The following is a 23651-nucleotide window of genomic DNA, read 5'->3' on the forward strand; positions in this document are numbered from 1 at the left end:
ACCCTAGATCCTCTCTTTCTCTCGCTTTCCCTTCATCTACTGCACCCGCTGTTCTCCCCACGGCCCCTTTCCTATCAGTTCCTCGCCCCAAACCCAGCCTTGCCCCAGCGAACAGCTCCCCGCGCACCCTCAGACCTGGTCTCCGCTGCCCGCGCGCCTCTCTCCTCGGCGTCCGCCCGAGGCTCCCTCTCGTGCAGTCTCCCGCTCTTCCGTCGCCGGCCGCCGGCCCGCCCGCCCGCTCCTTCTCCCCGGCAAAGTTGGGAGAGAAAGGTGCACTCACCTTTGTGCATGCCTGTGAACCTGTCCTTCAGGACCGTAAGCTCGTAGATCTTGCCGAACTCCTCAAAGAGGGGCTTGAGGTCCTTCTCATCCAGGTTGCGGGGGATCTGCCCAATGAACAGCTTGATGGCATCGTGGTCCTTCATGGGAATGGTCGACGGGTTCCCCGGGCTGTGGCTTAATCCGTTCATATGCCCGGCGCTGCCCGGGCTGCTGCCGAGCCCGTTGGTACTGAGGCTCGCGTTGTCAGCCTGTCCGTTTGCTAACGTGGCCATCTTTATATACATAGAGAAAAATCTTCTTTCCTTTTATTCTTTCTCGCTCTCACTCTCTCGCTCCTCTCCCTCGCTTGCTCGCTCGCGCTCACACACGCACACGCATACACACACTCGGGTTCTCTCCCCCTCGGTTTCTCTACACCTCGCTCTCCTCGCTCTCTCTCTCTCTTTCTCCTCTCTTCTCTCGCTTGCTCGCGCTCGCGCTCTCTCTCCTCTCCCCCTCCTCTCTCTCTTCCTAGGTCTGATCTGATTTTTTTTTTTTTTTTTTTACATTGAACAGACAGGATCTCTGTCCTTTCCGTTTAAACAGGCTGGACCGGTTCAAGTTCCCAGCCAGACCAGGGGTGGGGGCGGCGAGTGTGCGCGCTGGGAGGAGGGGGGCGCGGGGCCCCCGTCGGCGGCCCCGCCGAGCCGGGGTGGTACAGTCCGAGACGGCCCCGGCTATAAATAGCGCCAGGCGCATGGCTCTTCGGGAGGCGCTGAGATTCCCGGCCCGGCCGCGGCGGCGATTGCTTGCCTGTTAGGAACCGGGCAGCCGGCCTCCTCTCTTTGCCTTTTGGGGGTTCTCTTTGTAATAGCAGCAGGTGCAACTTTCTGTATTTTAAAATATTGATTTTCATTTTCGTGTGGGTACGTGGGGGGCCGTGATCCGCCGAGCTGCGCTCTATTAGGGCGCCAGGCGGGCGAAGCCAAGGCAGGGATGGCGGGCGGGGCGGCGGCGAAGGCGGCGGCGGAGGTGGAATGGGCGCTTTTCTCTCCCATCTGGCTCCATTTATTTATTTATTTAGACTAGAAAAAGCCAGTCGGCTTTGAGGGAGTCCGCCCAGCGAGCCGAGTGCGCATTGATCAGTGTCGGGAGAAAAAAAAGCTACATAAATATATATTATGTGGATAAATCTATAGACAAGAGCTCTCTCGCGCGCGCTCTCATTTGCTCTCTCTCTCTCTCGCTCTCTCTCTCTCTCTTTTTTTTTCCTTCCCACATCCCCAACCTGCCAGATCAGCCCCAAATCTTCGCCCTTTCGCCCGGCATCTACTGCCACCGGAGCCGCCAGGGAGGACGGGGTGGGGGGAGAAGTCGGGCCGCGCCGGGTCGCCTGGGCGTTGAGATGCGGGGCCCGCCCCCCGCCCCAGCCCGCTTAAGGAGGCGGGAGGTGGGTATTTTGGTCCCGGACTGTCTCCCCAGTCCCCGAGCGCGGCGGCTGGTCAGGCCGAGAGCGAGCGGGGCTAGCGGGGCGGGCGGGCGGCGGGAGGAAGGCAGGCGCCAGGGGCTCCGGCCCGTTCGCCCGCCGGGTGGGAGGAAGGCGCTCGGCGCGGGGAGCGGGAAGCCAGCGCTAGGGACCGGCTTGATTTTGTCCTCGTTTGCTTTACTGATTCAAACTGAAATTTTTCCCGTTAATCCACCATTAAAGAAATAAAGACCCCGAATTGCGATCTGGGCCGCGACAGGACCCGGACTCCCCAGGCGTGCGCTGCTCTCGCGGGGTTCCTTTGAGATACCCCCAGCCCCGGAGGTGCGAGGCGGGGAGTCGCGTCCGCGGGCGAGAGCCAAGGGTCCGGCCGCGTCGCCGGACGCCGCCGGGTTCCCGCCAGGCCCGCTCGGGCTGGAGCTTTGGCTGCGCGGGAGAGGGAGTGGCCGGCGCGGGAGCCGGGTCCCAGCAGCCCCGCCGCTGGGGGCGAATGCTGGGGGAGAACTTGGGTTGGGGGAGTAGATTTTCATTTGGATGGCATTTACGTTCACCCCATTCTCTCCCACATTTGATTTTCCAGGAAGGTTTGCTCTCCTCGGCTTCAGAAGTCGGGCAAATTAAAATAACGCGCCCGCTCCCCGCGGGCCGCCGGGCTGGGAGCTGGGGCGGCGGGGCGGAGCGGCTGGCCTGACCCTGGCGGGGCCCCCGGCGGCCCCTCTTTTGGGCGTTCAGGATTTCTCTTCTCTTGTCCCCGGAAAACATTCTGTGACTAGACGGTATGTTTAAAATTGTATTTAAAGAAACGAGACCCCAGATACCTGAAAAACCCAGGCCAAGCCTGTTTAGTGACACCACAACGGGGAGCTCTCCCCGCAGAGCCAGCGCCGCAAGAGGCCCGGAGGCCGGGAGGTTCGCAGCCCCAGGCCCGGAGCCCGCCCGGGACGCCTCTCCCTGAGGATCCAGGGCCAAACCAAACAGCAAGAACAATTCTGAGAACTCGGAACTTCATCCTTTCGTTTTAGCTTCTCCTGCCTTTGCTTGATGGAGTCGTGTGTAAGTATAGCTGATTCGGTTTCCCGGGCTTCTAGTAGCCAGTCCTAAAGGATGGTCTGATTCCCCAAGTTGATGGAACCAAACAGAAACGTACACAGAGCCCCCTGCCACGGGCTGTGGTCTGGTGTGCCTGTGAAGTGCTGGAACAAGGCGGGCATGCCCCTGGGAGGTACATGGAGGGCTTGTGTGTGAGGCTTGGAAATGTGTGCCTGTGTCGTGTCAGGACTGTGTGTGCTGGTGTGGATGTGGTGTGGCCGGGGGCACAGCCCCTGTGCATCCACACTGCTGGGTCCCAGCTGAGACTCTCCCCCTCCCCCTCCAGGACACAGCAGTGGAGGTTCATAACTTTGTCCAAAATATCTGCTCAAACACCCTCCTGCCGCACTGGTGCTCAGCTCCCAGGGTCTCACAACTGAGTGGAATGTATTTTTTGCTGTGATGGGACCATTTAGGAGCGTAATTCCTACGTGAGACCTCTTACCCCCTGCTCCCCCAAAGCCGAAGGGTGACAATGGGTGAAGGGAGCTGAGGGGAGCAGGGAAAGGATCGCACTGGGAGCTCGGACGGTGACTGAGGTTCATCCTCCATTTGTTCATGCCAGCACCCCAGCCACCCCCAAGTCCAAGGAAGAAGCTCATGGGTGTTTAATTATTCAGGTTATTATTAATAATAATAGTCAATACATAAATAAGAGCAGTCCCTTGACAGGAGTGAGTGGGGGAGTGGGGTGGGGGCATCCATTATTCAGATGCCTACAAAAGTGCCTCCAGACAGCCCAGCGCCAGACCCCTGCAGGACTGCTCCTTCTCTTGGTGCACCAAGACCCCTCCCTGCATCTCCCCGAGGATGGACCCCATGCTTCAGAGGGCTCCTTCTCCCCGAGGCCAAGATTCCTCACCTCCCTTCTCCCACCTGACACAGGCTTCTTTTGGACTTGGGCTATCTCCCCTTATGGGGGAGGTTGTCCCTTGCCTCTCAGTTTTCTCGCCAGGGCATGGTGAAATTCCTGACCCCTTTCCCCCTAGCTTGCTGGGGCAGAAAGAGCCAGGACTCCAGGTCCTGAGCAATCCTGTGTAAACAGCAGCAGAAGCAGCGTCTGCCAAGGCATTGATCTCTTAAAGGTGCAGAGGCTCCCACCGCTCAGCCACAACATTGAGGGCTGAGGATAAAATAGCACAGACAGGTGTCTCCAACCAAAAGCAAGAAAGGAGCAGGGTCCCTGAGAAAATGGTTTGGAGCCTGGTCAGGCGGGCTCATTGGTGTGCTGGCCTTTGATAGTTTAGTAAGACTGGAGTGAAAAAAATTTTTTTCACCCTAGATCATCAAAAGAAATTTAATTAGGGAGAGATGGGGGTCATGTGTTATTCACTGTGACATTTAAACAGATTTAAAACTTTTTCTCCAAGCGCCACTTCATGGCCACAGTGATTCCAGCCACAAAGATGGAGAAAGCTGGTGAATGGAAGGAAGTGGGCAACAGTTGCTTCTCAGCTTCTCTCTGCATTTGAGGTTGGCTTTTTGCTGCTGACTCACTTTGGGAGGTGCCAGGCAGGCCCACGTACTGGGGATCTTGGGTCAGAGGATTTAGCTATTCAGGCCTCACCACTGCCTCCTGCTCCTGTACTTCCATTTGCTTCTCTTGTTCCTTGCAGAGGACACCCTCTTTGTGCCCAGCTTCTTTTCAGTTTAACTATCACTCTTTTCCCTGTGGCACTGACTGAACCACATGCCACAGCCCTGGCCATGGCCACAGGTCCTTTGACCTGCCCTGACTCTCCTGCCTGTGAACCTTCCCTCTCTGTGTTGTGAATTTATGGAGGGCAAGGACCCAATAATCTCCTCTTCCTCTTTCACACCTCTCCCAGCCAGGGATGGGCACCCAGTAGGTGCTCAGGATGGAGTTTGTAGACACTCTGCTAATCTGACTCTGGGGGGTGGGGTGGGCCAGAGGTGGTCACTGTTGCCTTCATACATCTGGCCCCCAAGGAGGGAAAGAAGCAGGACCCCAGACAGATCCAGCCCCTCCTCCCCCCAGAAGGGGGTCAGGGCTGGGGGTAAGGTCTTGACCTGAAACATGCAGACGCAGTTTAGGCTCCCACTGCGTGGTTTGGAGGCATCACCACTCGTTCTTGCATTCATTCTGCCCTTCTGCTCTCCTACAGGAGTCAGTGGAGAAAGGACAGGGCCTGTGAAGAACTTGGTGTCTAGTTAGGGAGAACCAAGTCATACCAAGTGGAAAGTCCCAGAAGAGCCAAAGGCAACAGAGGGTCAAATGCCTTCCAGGACCGAGGAGTTTCAAGGAAGGAAAAACAGAAAACAATCCAAGGTGGATACAGTGATCTGCAGTGGGGGTAATAGCTTTGAGGAAAGGGCAGGGGCCAGTGTGAGGGCAGGAGGCAGAGGGTGTTAGATTGCCACCAGAAATGGCCTGGACTGAGGACCAGGAGGGAAAGAAGCAGCTGACTCTCCAATCCCAGGCTGCAATAAAGCTGAAAACAGACCTGCCCCCTGCCTTCCAGCTCCCCTAGCAGAGAGGCCACACCTCCAGTGAAATGTCACTGTGGAGTGAATGCTCTGCCCAGACCTGCAGAGGGCAGCCAGGAGAGGCTGGAGGGAGGGAGCACAGGCATTGCTGGGACAAAGGGGACGGGCTCAGAGTCCTGCCTGAGGCCACCACTCAGCTCAACCGCAGAGCGCAAGGTGCAGGCTGGGAGTGCTGTGGCCTCTGGAGAAAGTGGACAGTGGCCCTAGGAAAGACTTTCTGGAGGTGAGAGCCCAGATCTGGCCCTGCAGGAAGGGGTGGCCAGCTGGAAAGAGAGGCTGGAGCACAGCCTCTCAGGCAGGGCCCGAGCGGGCCCCGGGCTCTGGGTCCTCATGCGATGGTAAGAGAGGGAGGCTCCCAGAGGGGTTCCTGTGTGTGGATAGGGTGGGATGTGGGGTCAAGAGAGACCTTGACGGCAGCCTCACAAGTCTATATTTGGTCTCCTCAGGAAACCCAGGGCTTCTCTGTTCTGGAGTCATTTGAGAAGGATTAATGATAGAAAGAGCAATAATTGGCATGAGAAAGAAAGAGGAAAACAATCCTCACCTTCCCTTATTGAACATTATCAGCCTCCTGCCACCTGGAGTGGACAACTGAAGGGCCCTGAGCCCACAGCAGCCCGGCCTGGGGAGTAAACAAACCCACTGGGGGAGGAAGGGGGGGGAGTTTGGGAAACCCAGGAGCTCCCCAGAAGGGACTGGGCTGTTTGCAGGGGCCCAGACAAGCTGCTGGGGCAGGAGAAGGGTCTCTGGGAGAGCCCCAGGGACGGAGGAACTCGGTCTGGTGGGGAATGCTTCAGCCTGGGTCAGCATGGACCTGGGGCTTTACCTCGCTTTTCCCAAGGACGGGCAGGAAATGGGCAACGGGAAAGGTGGGAGAAAGGGGCCTGGGAGTCAAAGCCAGGAGTCTCCTGTGTGGAGTGGTGGGGAGCGCCAGACCACGGGAGAAGGTAGAAGGGGCCTGAGGCTCCTCTTTTCTGGGCCTCGGCTTTCTCCTCTAATATGACGACTGTGACACTTCTCTTCCACCCTTCTTTCCTTCCTCCTCTCACATCCAAGAAGACAGGCAGTGGCACAGCTGTGAGTTGACTCACAGTTTTCATGTAAGATATTATCATTAAGGTGAAAGAGCAGGGTCCGAGGCTTAAAGTGGGCGACAGACATTTGACCAACTTGTTGGACTGAAGGTGTTAGGAATTTACTCCTCATCATCCCCAAAGCATTTACGTTTTTCAGGCGGCCAGGTTGGGCAGTGCTCAGCCCAAAGAGGCAGATGCTCACTGCTGCCTTTGGGTAAAGCTGACTGAGGAGGGTGGGTGCAGCCTGTGCTCGGGAACCGGGCGTCTGAGGTTCAAGTCCTGCCTCTCCCACTTACTGGCCATATGACCTTAGGCAGGTTTTTAAATCTCTTTGTGGCTCAGTTTCCTCATGTGTAAAATAGGAAGAGCGATAGAACCTAGTCCCACAGAGTTGTGGTGAGCATCAAGGAGTACACGTAGCAGAGGGTTTGGATCCCTGGCTGGCAGCTCAGTGTCACCAGGAGGCCACTGGAAGCCCCTCCCCCACCCACAGAAGGGTCAGGGGTGCTCTCTGGCTGGGGCTGCTGCAGTGGATGTCCTTACCAGCTGCAGGACTGTCCCTCAGGGTGCTCTTGGGGGAAGGAGGCCTTCAGAGAAGGTGTGGCTGCATCGCTACCTCTTCCTGGGACCTGTCCTGGGCTCCCGGCTGCTGGCACTCCAGCCCCTTCTTACCTGAGAGGTGTTGCCGCAGAGAGCCCTTTTAATTGTGATGTTTTCCTAATTAGTTTTTAATTATGTTAATTTATTGTACATGAGCCCTGAGGTTTTCAGACACTGGGCACACTTTAGAAACTGAAATAGTCAGTCGTATTTATTCTTCACGCAATGCTGTGAGTAAATGTCGCTTTAGAGGGCCCCGATTTCTCTGACGCTGGCGCTGGATCAGCTGCTTCTATTTGGGCTTTGTAGTCTTGACTCTCTTCCCACCACCAGCCTCTCACAGTCCAGCATACCCTCCTTCTGACATTCTGGGGTTAAAAATCTTAACATCCACAGGTCGTGCAGGTGACCAGAGAAGTGAGGTGCTGGGTGGGGACCAGGGCCTCCACCTGAATGAGCATCTTCACCAGGTGAGATCTTCAAAGGGTTGTTTTCTGGGACCTCAGACCCACATACCTGGGTGGACCTGCTCACTCCCCCAACAGCTGGGTGCTGATGAGAGCTCAACGCAGAGGCTTTGGCAGCATGGCCTGGAGAGCATGAGGGAGAGGCTGCTGGTGAGGATGGGGGCTGCACATGGGCAGTCAAGAAGGGCAGGTAGGGGTTGTGTTCTGGGGGTGGCAGGCAGCCAGTGGGGGGCTTGCAGTGGGATGGGACTGCTATGGGAGGGACTCAGGCTATGGACCCAATGTTCATATACTAACTGGCCAATGATAATACAGAAGAGTGTGATTGATGCTACACGACTGCAACAGAAAAGGCACCTGGGGAGGGAAGAGGGGCCAGAAAGGAGGATATCCCCCCTCCCCCTCAACTGGCTCTACTAAAGGGGGAAGCTCCATATCAGAAATTAAAATGTAATGCATGTTTTCCAAAGATCATTTCCATTTTCAAATGATAAAAGTTTGCTTCCATTAGGAGTATTTAAAAGAAGATGCAACAGGTTTTAACGAACACTCCCCCAGTAATTTCCAGCTGGCCATCTTGCAATAAGTTTAGTCTTCCAAAGTGTATATGTACCATTGTACATATAAATTCTGGTCTGTTATTAAACAGACACATTAATTTAAATTTTACTCAAAAAGTAAAATTTAAATTAATAGTCTGTGATTACAGTTGGGTACTTCTTGCTGTATATAAGCCTTAAGTTACTCTATGACATGTACATACATAAATATGTGCATGAATTGTGCATAGAAAGAGTTTGGACTCGGAAGCCAGACAAACCTTTAACTTACCAGCTGTGTGACCTCGAGAGACTCATGCTCTCAGAACCTCAGTTTCTTCATCTGAAACACTGCATGTGAGTGTCCTGCCACATGCTAGGTGCTCAATAAATGTTAGCTCTGATCATTGTCAGAGTACTCATTAAAAAGTAAACCACGTCTTTCTTTTCTAGATATAAACATAAACTGTAGCAGAGAATAACATTCGGAATATGTTTAACAGAGTGTCTGGAGATTTTTTTAGAAAGAAGGCAATTGAGGTGTTTCCTCGCAGGTCCTCCCAGGGTTCTTAGGGAGATGAGAGGGACCCACAGTGGGAGCCCAGTTCCCCCTCCTTCCTCATGAGAGCAAATGGAGGAAGCTTCCAGTTGTGGGAGCAAAGTTGTGCGAGGGTGTGTTGGGGCTGGAGCTCATGTGGGAGGGGTCCCGTGAGTTTCCCCTAAGCCAGCAGCTTGGTGGCACCCCCCTGCATTCAGGCTCCAGGCTGGATGGAGCACACACCCAGCATGCCACCCCACACCCACCTACCCGCAGGCCCGCGGGGACTCCCAGGCAGGTGGGCCAGCTGCCGTGACTCACTCCTTGGCTCTGCGCCCTCCCCGAGTCACAGTGTAACTGATCCTTCCCTGAGTCAGGGCCCTGCTCTGATGTGAACCAAAGCAGGGCCATTGGGCCGGGATGAATCCAGAGGGGCTGGGGTAGCCTGGCTGGGGAGCTGGATTCTGGGGGCAGGCGCAGGCTGGTAGGACCTGAGGACGGCACCGCCTTTTCCATGGGGTTCCTGGATGTCCTCTGAGGTGTTGTGATTGGAGGTGTTGGCCCCAGTAGTGGCCCAGGGGAGCGCCGTCTTTGTAAACATTGCCTCTGTTAAACCATGAAGGGGGTGGGCTGGTCCCTGGGACTCCTGTGAAGATGCTGTGGTCTCTGTGCTCCTGGGACTTGGGCATTTCATTCCTGTTTCCAAAATGAGGCTGGGCTTGGAGCAGCTGAGGATGGGGTGGGGGGTGTGATCCACAGTCATGCGAGGGCAGTGTCACCCCTTGGGGCCACCCCTACCATCCTTGGCCCAGAAAGAGAACCACCTCCCTTTCTCGATGAAATGGGAAACTCTGGCTAGAAGGGATAAAACCACAAGTCCTCCTGGCTGGTGGCAGAGGACAGAATAAGAGTCACCTTTGCCAAGGTCTTCTTGGATAGACACATCTGGGGGTGTGGTCTACAGGTAAGACCAGTGATTGTCAGGCTGGGGTGCTGTGATTGACAGCCTCACCCTCCTTGGAGAAGCCACTTACTCTCTCTTGATTTTAATCCCCTCCTCTTAAGAAATGGGCATAAAATTCTCCTTCTATCCCAAGGACATATTAACACATATATAAAGTTCTAAGAAATAGTCCATCGTATTAGCAGGCAGCCCTTGCCCCACATTTCCTACTTCCTTGCTCTCTTCTGCCTGCTAGAGGCAGCACCCACAGGTGAGACCTTTGGGTGTTGGTTGCTGCTCCCAGCCCCTGTTCTCAAGTCTTTCCCACTCAGCCACATGACTGCCCGCTGAAGTCAGAACCAGGTCCTGATGGGTTTTCTTTCATGCTGAAATCGACATTGCTTCTGTGGCTGGCCATCAAACAATGTAGGGGGCCCGAACCAGGCTCTGACCGCATGCAGCCGAGGCTTGCTGTGTGACCTTGGCACCTGCTGTTCCCCTCTGGACAGCGTGCCCTGAGGTGTGAGATGGGGGCTGTGACCTGATCCTGCCCCACTCACACACCTCCCCAGGGGGTGGGGGTGGCAGGCTCAGAGGCAACGACAACAACGGAACTGCTTCCCGCAGCAGCACAGGGCGCTTACGCTAGAAGTCGCTCCCTTCCCCGCCCACTCCATCCCATCTCTGCACAGCTCCCCAGCCTGGGGCTCACATCCGGCCTCTTCCTCCTGCTTATTTCTCCCAATCACACTTAATAGCTGCCTGGCTTTTGGCTGCAGCCCGGTATATAATAACCTGCAATTATTGTCCACTTAAGCTGTCCCCAGGGCCTTGTCTGCTGCCACTGCCTGCACCGCTGGCCCACTGATTTCCCTGTCAGATTCATGGCAAATGGGGAGAGAACCCTTGACAGGGCCAGACTGACAACCCGTTAAGAAGTCCGACCGCTCCTCAGACGTGGGGCCGCAGCAGCCGGCTTCCACCAGCCCCAGCCTCGGCCGCCTGGGCGCCCCCATCTTCCCGGGTCCTGGCCCCCTGGGCTGTCCATGGCCAGCTCCCTCCTCTGCTTCTGCCCTATCCATGCGCTGTCCGCATTTCGACCTCAGACCCCCGTTCACCCTCATCTGCCACTTCTGACAGGCAGCCCCGGGGCTCAGGCCTTTGCAGTCCTAACTCCTCCTCTCTGCATGCTTATAAGCAAGGCATTGGCTTTTTACGGAGCAGGCTATGGAAGACCAGAGACGATAGGTCTCTTTCGAGGGCCACACAGCCAGGCAGTCACGAAATCGGCAGGAGCCGAAATCCAAAACCAGTCATCGGATTCCCAAGCTCAAACCTTTAATCATTATGCTATGCCCTCTCTTCTCATAGTAAATCCCGCCCCTCCTCGGTGGCTCCGCTCAGTGCTGCCTCCTTCGGAAAGCCTTCCTCACCCCTCTAGTGATGCTGCTGTCCACTCTGATCCCTGAACAGCCCCTGAGTGGGAGCCGGGTGGGCAGGGTGAGAGCCCTCCCCGGGGGGTGCTCCGAGTCAAGGATGCCGGATGCCCTCCTCTAGTTTCTTGTTTTGGGCGGCAGTCTGTTTCAGAAGCCCCTTTCTGCTCATGTGGAAATGTACCCTCTTTTCATCGACCTTGCAAGACTCCCAGCCTATGCCTGTGTTTTGAACGAGCTGCCCCTTCTCACAGGCGGGTGTACGGCGAATGCCCTCTGATTCATGAGGCATCTCTGTGCACAGAGCGGATAAAGGTGAGCCTTCTGCTAGCTTCACGTCATCTCCTTCCTCACTTTGACTCATATTCTCACGAGAATCCCTCCTAGAGCACGATCCCTGCCGCTCCGGACAAGGGGCCTCGCCCATCTGCGTGCTGGGATGTGGTTATCTCTAGGGCACTAGCTAGTCAGGCTTCTCAGGGGAAATAGAGCTGATGGAAATATCTGTAAACAGTATGAGTTTTGTGAAATTGTCTCACATGACTGTGGGGATGCACAAGTCCAAATCCTGCAGGGCAGGCTGCAAACCAGGGGCTCTGACGAAGGTCCTTGATGAGTTCCCAGGGGACACTGGCTGTCTGAAGTAGAGATGGGAATTCTCTCTCTGAATGCTGAAATCACTTCGCCTTTTAAAGCCTTCAGCTGATTGGATGAGACATCACTCATTGCTGACGGCAATCTCTTCAGTTGATTGTAGATGTAACCAGCCATCTATGCAATCAACTTACTGTTGATTAAAGTCCATGAAATGCCCTTGCATTACAATTCCAGTGTGTGCTCGGCCAAGCAACTGGGCACCATTATCTGGCTTAGTTGACACAGCAACCTAACCATCATAGTGCTAATATGAGGAAGAAAGTGTATTTCTTTTTTTTTTTTTTTTAAAGATTTATTTATTTATTTATTTAATTCCCCTCCCCTCCCCCGGTTGTCTGTTTTCTGTGTCTTTTTGCTGCGTCTTGTTTCTTTGTCCACTTCTGTTGTCGTCAGCGGCACGGGAAGTGTGGGCGGCACCATTCCTCGGCAGGCTGCTCCCTCCTTCACGCTGGGCGGCTCTCCTTATGGGTGCACTCCTTGCGCGTGGGGCTCCCCTACGCGGGGGACACCCCTGTGTGGCACGGCACTCCTTGCGCGCATCAGCACTGAGCATGGGCCAGCTCCACCCGGGTCAAGGAGGCCCGGGGCTTGAACCGTGGGCCTCCCATGTGGTAGACGGATGCCCTAACCACTGGGCCAAAGTCCGTTTCCCAAGAAAGTGTATTTCTAGGCTGTGAAAGAACATGTGGATCCTGGACTCCCATGGGAGATGGCAGAACCTGGGGGGGTCAGTATTTTCACACCACTCCAAATCTGATAATTAAGGGACCAGATCTTGACTCCGGACTCTTGGGTCTGAGATAAGGCATCCTGGATGTTGGTGAGCTTGGCATGCAGCCGGGTGTGGCATGTCCGTGTGTGTGTGTGTATGAGCATATGGTGACAATGGGGTAGCACCAGCAGCCTGTGTCGAGAGAACAAGGGTCTCCTGGACCGTGAAGTCAGAGAGACCCAGAGGCTGTGAAGGACACTGTGTCCAGGGGCCTCCCGGCTGTGCCTTACTGGGTGTGGCCGGTCAGTGGGGCAGGAAGCCGAAGGCCCAGGCTCTGTTGGGTCCACCCACCTGCCCAGGTCCCTGGGCGAATTCTCCTCCTTACCCCTACCCTTTGCCTAAATGTTCCTCATAGGTACTGGCATTTTTAGTCTTTGTCTCAGAAATAGATTCTCCGGAAGAAGGCCTAGTTGGGAAACAGTGTTGGGGTAGCCTGAGGCCGTCTGGCCCCTCACAGCTTACAGGTTAAGTCTAAAGCTGGCCTGAAGGGAATCGCCGTCAGGGGTTGTCTGGTGCCTCAGGAAGGAGCGCAGCCATCCCTGCCTTTCACCATCAGAAGGTGCGAGGATCATTCCCGAGGCCTGAGAAGGAGGCTGAGGCAAGGGAGGCTGGGCCTGCCGTCCCTGCCTCTAGCTGCTGCCCCTGTGCCCTGGTTCCCTCCCTGCTCCCTGGAGCTGGCCAGCCCATGCTCCCAGCCTCTCCACCCCTGCCTCCCCCCACACCCCGCCTCTTAGGTTGGAAACGCCCCCTGCTGATCGTGGCCCTGGCATTTAGCCCTGGAGCGGGACCTCTCTGAAAGGGGCTGGAAAGGGATCCTTGGGTCCTGGCAGTGCACGTGAGGAGGGGGCGGCAGAAGCAGCCACACCAGTTGCCACTGCAGGAGTGGCCAATTCAAGACCTTCACAGGAGAGCGCAGAACACAGCAGTGGTTTTTACTTTCTCTAACTGCCATTTTATTTTCCGTGCCTGTGTCCAGTTCCCAGGGTCAGCAGTGATGGGGTGGTGGAGGCTGGTGGGGAGGGCCTCTTAAAAGCTGCCGGCTGAAGGTAACTCTCTCTTTACTGCACAATCCAGCCTGGTATGACAAATCCTCATCTCTGGAGGCTTCTCTCCCCCTGCTGCACCAGCCAAAATAGCAAGCTAGGTCCAGGGAGGTCGGGCATCCGTGGTGGGAGAGGGCTCTGGGGTTGACCTTGTGCTGGTATTTGGGCTGTGGCAGCTGCAGTCTCCAGCCTTGATGCCCCACAGCTGGAGTGGCAGGCTAGCTGCCCACCCACCCCAGCTGACCATCAGGTCACAGGGAGACCGAGTCCCAGCACCTCCCCCACTCCTAGCAACAGTCTCTGCTGGGAGGTTGTCACCCCCTCACCGAGGGACCTGGGGCAGACCCTGGCTCCCAGTTCTCTTCCCAATGGCAGCTGGAGAGCTTCTGGAATTCTGCCCTACCTCAGGCAGGTGGGTGTGCAGAGAGAGAAGAGGAGATGGATCTGTTTAAACCCATCTTTCTGCTTGAGCCCATGTTGCCTCCTTTTACCTCTCTGGGTGGTGAACCCAGGTTGCCCAGAGCCACTCAAATGGGAGGTGGAACCCAGAGCCCACAGAGCTCAGCAACTCTGGAGATCTGCCCCTCCCCCTCCACGGCTGAAGGTCCAGCTCTGCAGTGGGAGAAGGGGCAGGCTGGTGTGCAGCAAGAATGCCTGCCTGATTTTTGGGATGTTGGAATTGTTCTGCACGGCATTGCCATGATGGATACAGGCCATTATACTTGTTGTCAAAACCTATAAAATTGTGCAGTGCAAAATGTAAACTATGATGTAAACTATAGACCGTGGGTAGTAGTAATGCTTCAATATGTGGCCATCAGTTGTAACAAATGTACCATACTAATGAAAGGTGTCGTTAGTGGGGATAAGTGGGGGAAGGGGGGGTATATGGGAAAATTCCCTATATTTTTGACGCAACATTTATGTAATCTAAAGTTTCTTTAAAAATAAAAAAAATCTAAATATATAAAGAATGCCTGCCTGAACATGCCTTCTTGCCCCCGATCAGGAAGGCTCCTGCACATCCCCCATGTGGGGGATGGCCCTGCAGTTTATTCCCTTGGTGAGCCTCGGCGGGGCCCACTGCATGGTACACGATCCGTGCTCAGTCGTGTGTGCTGCTAGAGCACCCGCAGTTAAATCAGGCCTGGCAGGGTCTGTTTAAAGCATTTTTAACACGTACACGAAAACAAGTATATCCCTCCAGGGTGGCTTTTAAAACAAGTTTTGATCATTTGAAGTGTAAATCCATAGCGTCCTACCTATAAAGCTCAACAATCTAAAATGATTCATTTGCCGAGTATTTAGGTTAGTTGAGATTAGGCATTTACTGGTAGGGAGAATTGGTGGGACTGTAAATGGACACACACAAACACTAGCCAGTTTCACCTCTTTCTAGGCACACCTTTCAATGTAGCACCCAGCCTTCTGTGTGGGAGCACGTGCGTGTGTGTACACTGGTCAGGTGCACACATGTGTGAGTGCATCCTCCTTGTTGGGGTTTATTGTATTTTCTTTGTGCTGCTAGTGCTCTTGGCCTCTGGGGGTGCTATGTATATACAGATGCAGAGTTTGAGAAACACGAGGTTTTCGAGCTGAAGGGAAGCTTAGGCATCTCCCAATCTACTTTCCTCATTTTAAACATCAGGCAGTTAACATCTGGCGAGGTGGAGTGACTTGCTCAAGGGTGGGATATAGGACCCAGCTCTGCCTGGCGCTCTCTCCCTCTCACGAGCGTGCTCACACTGTAGTGATAGATGGCTGTTTCCTCGTTGTTCGGTGTTTCTTTGTTTCTCTCTTTCTTTCTCCTTGTGCTTCCTTCTCCCTGTCAGCCTCTTTCCCTCCCATTCTCCCTGCTCTACACTCCTGGGCTGGGTGCTGAGGATGGCACAGGCAGTGAGGATGTGGGCTCCTGGAGGGCAGCTTCAGCAGCTGGCCAAGCTGGGCCCCCAGAGTGCTGCGGGAAGTGGGGGCCCAGCGTGATCCCGGCTTCGCTCTTGGGCTAAGGAAGCAGTGTCCTCAGTCCTTGGGTGGAGGGGCTGGCCCCGCTGTTCTACACTCTCTTTTCAGCCTGCTCATCCTTCCCTCGCTCGCTCTGGGGAGCTGGCTTTCTCTTAGGGGGAGGGAATGGGGCGACTCCTTGACATGCCTCTCCCAAGTCCTCTCATATCTGAAAGGCAGAAGAAAGTGCTCCCAGCTCACTTTCTTTCCCTCTTTAATCCTGATATGTGAAGTTTGGCTCACAACCCTAAACAACAGACTGTGTTGAGATGACTGTTTCAGTGTGCCTCGTTGTTCACAGAGGCATGGAATCTCAGATTTGGACTGCATCTTAGAACTCATCTCTTTCTCCCCTACCCGTTGACAGAATTCATCCTAGAGCATCCCCGAAGGGTTCCTCCAATCTGCCTCCCCTCCGTGAGCAACAGAGGGACTCACTCCTTCACACGACACCAAATTCCCTTAGAAGTCTTGCCACCAATGCATTTCTCTGGAAATGCCTCTACACTTGCTTTCTCTCATTTCTTTTGTTTCTGATTTGTCCTGTAATGTTCTCAGATCTGGCTTTTGCCCCTCCCACTTTGCCAAACTGATTCACCTTGAGGTCTTCAGGTAGCTTACTAATGGTCAAATTTTTAGTCTCTGTTTTAAATCGGTTGAACGTTTCTTCCTTGAAATCTCTTTCTCTGTCAAGACATAACTTGTTCTCTCTTTGTTCACCCACCACTTCCTACTTTTCCCCTAGGCTGGGTCCTTTTTCTCCAGCGAGTTCTTGAATATTGGGAGTACCCTGGTTCTATCCTTAAACTTCTCTTTTTCTCAGGTATCATGGCCTCTCTGGGCCACCATATTCTTACACAGCATAGGAATCCCCTTCCATAGGAGTCCCATCTGCCTTACTGAGTTCCAGCTCCTTATTTACAATTTCTCCAGGGTTCCATCAGGTGACCCTCAGATTTGGGGCTTCTCTCTTCCCATCAGGCAAAGAATGTCCTCACTTGAAGTCCCTGTTTTGGCTAATGGCCCCATTGTCTACCCAGCCATTTCAGCCTGAAGTGAGAATCATCTTGACCTTTTTCTTCCCTCATCCTAGAGAGCCCCTTGGTCACCAAGTCCTGCTATCTCTCCCATGTCTTTGATTCCTCCCCACTAGGCCCTCATCTCTTTCACCTACAGTATTGTGTGGTCTTCTAATGGTGTTTTTGTCGTTGGCTCTGCCCACTCTGCTCCATGTACACCTCACTATGCCTACAGAATGAACTTTCCAAAATACATGCCAGTTCCCCAAGCATGCCAGCCCCCTCTTTAAGAGCCTTCAGTGGTTCAGTAGTTCCTCATTACCTTCAGGATAGAGCCCAATCTTGTTGGCTTGGAACCCAAGAATCCTTCCACCTCACCTCATCCCATATCCTTGCCCTTCTAGGTCCATCTCCTGCCACCTCTTCTCCCCCTTGTCTGGGGTACCCAGCCACTTCTCATCCCACTTTCAGCTTCCTACTCTTTGTTCCCACCCACTTCTACAAATATCCATGCTACCTTGTCGTAGGGCCTGTGGACACACTGTTCCATTCCTGCAGTCCCTTCTCTCTTTTTTTCCCAGCTAGTTTCTGCTCAGTTTTCTGCTCAGCCTGAATTACCTGACCCCACAGATGAAGATAGCCAGCTCATTGTGCACTCCAGAGGCACTCTGCTTCTCTGCAGCCATCTGCACAATTGTAATTATTTAACTAATTTTTCATGGACACCCCTGTGGGATTCCTGAGGCTGTGCTTGTGTGCAGCTTGAACAATTCTGTATCTCCAGAGCCTGGCACCCTCTGCACAATAAACACTTGTCAGACTGGGTGACTGGAGAACCTCGAGTGTCAGCCTAAGTAGAATCTTGATCTTGTAAATGTGCAACAGTGTGCTGAAGGGTGTTCCTGTTTCAATGGTCATTGGATCAAATTTTGGGTTTCAGGAAGATTGGCCAGGGAGCTTACACAGGATGGAGTGGAGGCAGGGACCCAGGCGCTTGGCAGAAGTACAGGCGTGAGGTGTGAGGGTCTGAATTGAGTGACTTTTCCACTCCCATCCCATATGCTTCTGTTGGAGAGTCCAGGAGATGGAGTTACTTCTAGCATAATTGAAAATGAGCGGAATCCAGGAATGGGCTTATAATAAGCTCAGCATGTAACTGTGAAATGACCTTATCTTACTGTGGGAAGGTTTACTTCCACTTCCTCCTCTTTCTAAATCTGTTCTCCTCAGTCCCCATCTTTTTCCCCTCCATGGGCTGAATCCAGGAGATAATCCCTCTTTTTGGAAAGATGGGCCTATCTAATTGGCAGCTAATTTGTCAATATTATTGTTTGTAATTCATATGCAACTTTCAGGTATCTTGTCTGGAGGCTTCTACACAAGGGAAGAGTAAAATTGCAGATGAAGGGTCCAAAGAGTGGTCATCTTGGGTTTCTGAGGTTCAGGTGGGCTAAACTAGTAGTTTTCCCTGGCTTTAATTTCTGTGACCAGAGCAGAAGCACCATCATGGCTCTGTCTCCCCTGACCCATGCTCTCCAGCATGGTGATAAGCAGGAATCTGCTTTTTTGCTCTTAGACTGGGTTTTACCCCATCTCTCTAAAGCAATCTTATAAATCATTGATGAGAATATTTCTATTTTTGTCTTAAATATCCTAGCCAAGAAAGCCTTATGAATACTTTCCAAATCAAGTCCTGGCATTGCATGATGCTTCCTCATTGATGGCAGGCCCATTTCATTGTTTTTCTTTTTCTTTCTTCATTTCTTGGCGCTGCTATCTATGGCAGCAATGCCAAGTCTCAGCTTGTGGGGGCAGGGGAGAAAGGCTGGTCCTGGTGCAGAACTCTCTGTGCCCTCCTGTGCCTCCCTTTCTTGGAGCAGCCTTTCTTCCTTTTTCTCTGTGATTGCCTGCCCTTCCTCCAGTCTCCTTCCCCACCCCTTGCCATTTTGAACTTGTAAACCTTCAGATGCTCTAAGTTATTGTTTATTCTCCGTAAGGTTCTCTCCTGCCATCTATCTCGCTGCTGGACCACTGTCACTCTATCCTGACCATCATCCATTCTGTCTTAGACATTCAACTCACTTGAACATTAACCTACATTTGAAGGTATCATTAGAAAGAAAAAAAGTGCTGTCCCAAACCTCACTGGTTTGTAAGGACTGCATCCCTCTTGTTACCACTGTATCCCCAGCACTAGTTCAGGGCCTGGCTAATGCTAAACCCTCAAGAAATATTTGTTGAATAAATGAATCAGTGAATACATGAATAAATGAAAGGTCTAGAAGATGAAATATCCTCACACTTTATCTCCTCCAACCCCTGGAATCAGTTTAATGCAGGGCTTTTCTAAGGTTTGTTATTATCCCTACTGAGAAAGTAAGATGGTCCAATCATATCTTTCCTGATTTCCCTCAACTTGTTTAGATTTTCTTTTTAAATGAAATACATTTTTTTTGGGTAAAGATTTATTTATTTCCCCCTTCCCCTCCTCCCACCCTGCTGTTTTTGCTGTCTCTGTTGTCTTCTCATTTTCTCTCCTCTAGGATTCAATCCTGGGGACGTCTGATGTGGAGAAAGCTTCCCTGTGAGTTGTGCCACCTCGGTTCCTGGTTTCTGCTTTGCAGCACCTTGACTCTCCCTTTGTCTCTCTTTCATTGCATCATCATCTTGTTGTGTGACTCACTTGCACGGGGCACTGGCTTACCATGTGGGCACTCGTGCAGGACTGGCTCGTGGTGTGGGCACACTTTCTCTTCTTCTTTTTCACCAGGAAGCCCCAGGGATCGAACCAGAGTCCTCTCATGTGGTAGGCAGAAGCTCTATCACTTAAGCCACATCCGCTTCCCTAGATTTTCTTTTATTTTGAGTTTTCCTCAGCATTCAAGTCAATTTACATGATCTTCTGTTTGCTGAGATACAGTTTAGTTTGGTTCCATATCTGAGTACATCTTATATTCCTGATCAGAGTGGAAACACCCAGGGGAAAGGAAGCATGTCCGTTTACTTTGTAGCCCAACAACAAGACTGATGGAGCAGACATTTAATAAAAGGTATCCAGCTGACTGACTGGATGAATGGGTCTCAAGGCTGACATCAGCTTTTATTTAATTTTTAACTTTTGAGATAAGAATCTAAGCTCAAGAGGGAACTAACAGTTTCTTTGAGAAAACACCAAATGGTGGATGATGCAGGTGCTGTGGAAGGCCCGCGGGCCCTGGAATGGGAGGCCGTGGCAGCTTCTGTGGGGGCTTTGGCAGTGGGGTCCAGGGCCAAGGTTGCAGGTATGGTCAGGACCAAAACTGCAGAGCTCATGGAGGAAAAGCCAAGGACACGGGCACTTGTTCAATGTACAAAGGTCAGGTCCCTGGAGGAGATCTATCTCTTCTCTCTGCGCATCCAGTATCTCAGATCATTGACTTTTTCTTGGGGACCTCCTTTGAGGATGAGGTTCTGGAAAATCATGCCTGTGCAGAAGCAGACCCGTGCTGGCCAGTGGACCAGATTCAAGGCTTCCGTCACCATTGGGAACTACAATGGCTATGAGCATCTGGGATGCGAACTGTTCTGAGGAGGTAGTGGTGACCATCCACAGGACCATCATTCTGGCCATGTTCTCCATTGTCCCTGTGTGGTGGGGCAATTGAGGTAACAAGATTCGCAAGCCCACACTGCCCCTTGCAAGATGATGGGATGCTGCAACTCTGTGCTGGTGCACTTCATCCCTGCCCTCAGAGCCCTGGCATCATCTTGGCCCCTGTGCCCAAGAAGCTATTGATGATGGCTGGTATTGACAACTGCTATTGCTTGGCTGAAGGCTGCACCTTGGCCACTTTTCCAAGGCCACCTTCTATGCCATCTCCAAGTCCTACAGCGATCTCACCCTCAGTCTGTGGAAGGAGACTGTGTTCACCAAGTCGTGCTACCAGGAGTTCCCCCACCACCTTGTCCAGGTGCACGCCAGAGTGTCTGCGCAGAAGACCCAGGCCCTCACTGTGGCCACCACATAGGCTCTTGTGAGAAAAAGAAACATTTGAATTTAATAAGAAGAGGGAATAAACAATGTTTTTTATCCTTTTCACCATGATTCACATAGTCCTTGTCTGACTGCACAAAGTGTTACAGATTAACATAGTTTATTTAATTGTGTAGGTATACAATAGGAAAATATTAGATAAATCAACATCATCTGAGAAATTGGGTGACTTTTATTATGTTTTTGCAATAATTAGATGTGTCTGAGAATTCATTCCCTGACATTTTGTTGATTGTTTAGATAGCATCAATATTTTGTTGTCTTACATGTTGGCTTACATGTCATTCAGAAATGAGGATCCAGGAACTCTGCAACTGCCCATTTGGTCCAATGCAGATTGGACTAGTGCTCACCATGATCATTGATGGGGGTATAGATGCCATATGCCATGCCCCCTGGAGTGTACAATGCTGGCAGAAGCAGATGTATGTCTGTGGTTCCAGGCCAAATGCTGCAAGTATTGGGGCACATGGAGAAGAGTGAGCTTACTTCTCATTGGGAGACTAATGAATGCCTCATGCAGAAGTCAATGCCTCACTCAGTGTTGGAGAAGTCTGTTCTTCCAGCCAGGACAGTGCCTAATACCTGGAAGGTGTTCCACAGATATTTGTCCACGTATTGAGAGAAGACAGTGGCATTCTAGGGGGAGAGAAAGAGTGGGAAGCAGTAGATTAGGGAGGGCAAGTCTTCTTGGGGATGCAGTGAGTTGTGTTCTGGACTGAAGCTGAAGCCTAGAGAGTCTGGGCCAGTAGTCGGGGAAGGATCTAGTTATTTCACTGGAGGCTGAGTGTGAGTCCTTCAAAATCATAAAGCAGGGCTGTGATGTGATCGCAGCTGTGCTTCAGTGAGGTTGAGCTGACATTGGGGAGGGGCTGTGTTGGCGTGGAAGGGGGTGGGAGGAGGGAATACTTGTGTAGCAATTGTAGATGATTGGGTGAGGCTCAAGAACCCCGGCAGTAGCTGTGGGGGACTGAGGGACTTGGTGGGGTAAGTCGGCAGGACTGGGAACTGCCTGCACTGCTGTTTGTCCTCGGAGCCTCTTCTCTTTCATCACCCTCCATTCTACAACGTTGTCTCCTTCAGATGTCTGGCACCTGCATCTCTCATCCCCAAGGGAGGCTGTCACACAGGAGGAGGAGGGACTTTAGGCAGGTGTGTGCAGATGTGAATTTAATTGATAATTTGTTATTTATGCCCTCCTATGGTTCAGAAGGATTTCAGGGAGATAGTGTGAATGCCTATGTTTTCCCACCAATTGGAGCATGTGGTGTCCACCCCATTTCCCATTTCTTCTTCTATGACACTGGAGTTGAGTATGGGTTTAGAGCCGACGACCTAGGTTTAAATCCTGGCTCTCCCAACTGCTGGCTGCATGACTTTCAGCAGGTTATCTGTCTGCCTTGAGCTTCAGTGTCCTCAGCTGCAGGGTGGGATGGCATAACCTGCCTCCCAGTTTTGTTGTATGGATTAAATGGGATCATACATGCCAAATGTTCAGTGTAGAACGGGCATATAGAAAGCACTCACATGGGCAGTCAATACCATTAAGACTGTTTGATTCAAGGCCATACTGTTGTGGACTACAGGCTTGGGTGGTCAGTTTGGGAGGGTTTTTTCATGTGAGGACCACTTTCCTAAGCCTCACAAGCTGATCCTGTATGTGATGTATGTGTGACATTCCTTTGAGCCTGTATGACATGATATAGAGGCACCTATGTCCCCCGAGGCATGACTCCCTGTCTGGTTCCTGATGCTCTCCTGCCTGGATTCCTGCCCATTTTGACAAACTGGCACAGGAGACATGCCAGGAGATGGCACTTGGAGGTAGATGCTACTACTTCCATTTAGGACAGATTCATGGGGTACACTATGAGAAGATGGAATACAGAGTAAGACCCGCCTCTGTCCTTGGGGAATTCTTACTGGGTGGGAAAGGAGAGGTCAAGCATCTACACGGATTATCACAGAACAATGTGACAGGTGATGCAAAGCTGTGGGAGCAGCCCAGGGTGGTTTTGACCTGAGTCAAGAAGAAACAGTGGTCTGCCTGGCAGACAAAGGAGGGAGGCAAATTGGCCTGAGGGCAGGATTGGCTGTCTGGGGATCCTGGTGTGCTGGGCAGCCCACAGAGGGCCCAGGAAACCAGACTGCAGAGTTTCTGATCAGATATTTGTGCATTGGTAAAGTTCTAAAAATGGGGGAAAGAAAAGGCATTGGTGCAGGCAGACTGGGGTGATTTTTTAATAGGTCTTCTTGCTCCTCAAATTATTAGCGATCATTACCACTTTCTTCTCCAACTGGTCTTTTTTATTTTAATATTTATTTTTCCCTCCCCCTCTGCCCTGCTGTTTTTGCTGTCTGTGTCCATTTGCTGTGTGATAGTCTATTTCTCTTTTTGTCTTCTCTTCTCGTTTGTTCTCCTCTAGGATTCACCGGGATTCCACCCTAGAGACCTCTAATGTGGAGAGAGGTTCCTTTCACCAGCACCACCTCAGTTCCTGATCTCTGCTGCACTTCACCTTGATTCTCCCCTTCGTTTCACTTTTGTTGCACCATCATCTTGCTGTGTGACTCACACGTGGGGGCACTGGTGTGGTCACCCCTCGGGCTGAAGTGTGGTTTGCTGGCCTGGCGGGGGAGCAGCCGCAGTAGGCCTAATTCCAAGCCGCTGCCCCCATAATAGGGTGGCTGGTCGGACTCACCGCCACCCCTGAAGGGAGCTCGGCATGGGCGCAGAGTGCCCTCGGGTCTCCCCTTCTCGGCAGCCATGCTTCCGCGGCCGCCCCTCCTCCTGGATAGCGCCACACGATGCCTTATGAGGCAACACCCTTCTTCTTCTTTCTCCCTGCACAGGCGCAGGGTGGAAAATTCCAGTCTGCCTTCCCCCCCCCCCCCCCACAGCAGCAACAGCCAGGCACAAGGCGGGAAACTCAAGTCTGCCCTCTACCCCAGCAACAGCAGCCACCAATCCCTAAACCCTGCCATTTCCCCCAGCAACAGCAACAGCCAATCCCTAACCACCACCCCTCCCCCTTCCAGTACCTCCCACCGACCTTTCTCCCCAGTAACTGCTTGCGGCAACCAATCAGAACATGGCATAAACTTCGACCAATCAGCCTTCCCCAGCCCCTATAAAACTGTAGCCACTTCCTCAATAAAGTTGGACCTGCGTGTTTACCTCGTCTC

General features: G+C 52.6%; 1 protein-coding gene, 1 long non-coding RNA gene and 1 pseudogene across 51 annotated transcripts in view; 2 read left to right on the plus strand and 1 right to left on the minus strand.

Moving 5' to 3' along the window:
- CELF4 (CUGBP Elav-like family member 4) overlaps positions 1-889 on the minus strand; it is a 293897-nt gene extending 293008 nt beyond the window's left edge. For 46 of the 50 annotated variants that reach the window (XR_011646036.1, XR_011646038.1, XR_011646034.1 and 43 more), the window contains exon 1: positions 281-888. Coding sequence is in view for 45 of the 50 variants with exons in the window: in XM_058277205.2 (XP_058133188.1) it covers positions 281-566 (286 nt within the window). In the remaining 5 variants the exon portion in view is untranslated. Of the gene's footprint in view, positions 1-280 lie in introns of all 50 variants that reach the window. The other 4 variants (XR_011646035.1, XR_011646037.1, XM_058277209.2 and 1 more) reach the window with 1 other exon arrangement.
- A 1452-nt stretch (positions 890-2341) lies between these two features.
- On the plus strand, positions 2342-23651 carry LOC131273615 (uncharacterized). The gene is made up of 3 exons (XR_009180863.2): positions 2342-2800; positions 21549-21617; positions 22892-23651. It is a non-coding gene; the product is annotated as an uncharacterized lncRNA (long non-coding RNA).
- LOC101420201 (small ribosomal subunit protein uS5 pseudogene) lies at positions 19608-20475 on the plus strand (annotated as a pseudogene).

This window comes from Dasypus novemcinctus, chromosome 16, assembly GCF_030445035.2.
Source record: "Dasypus novemcinctus isolate mDasNov1 chromosome 16, mDasNov1.1.hap2, whole genome shotgun sequence".
NCBI lineage: Eukaryota > Metazoa > Chordata > Mammalia > Cingulata > Dasypodidae > Dasypus > Dasypus novemcinctus.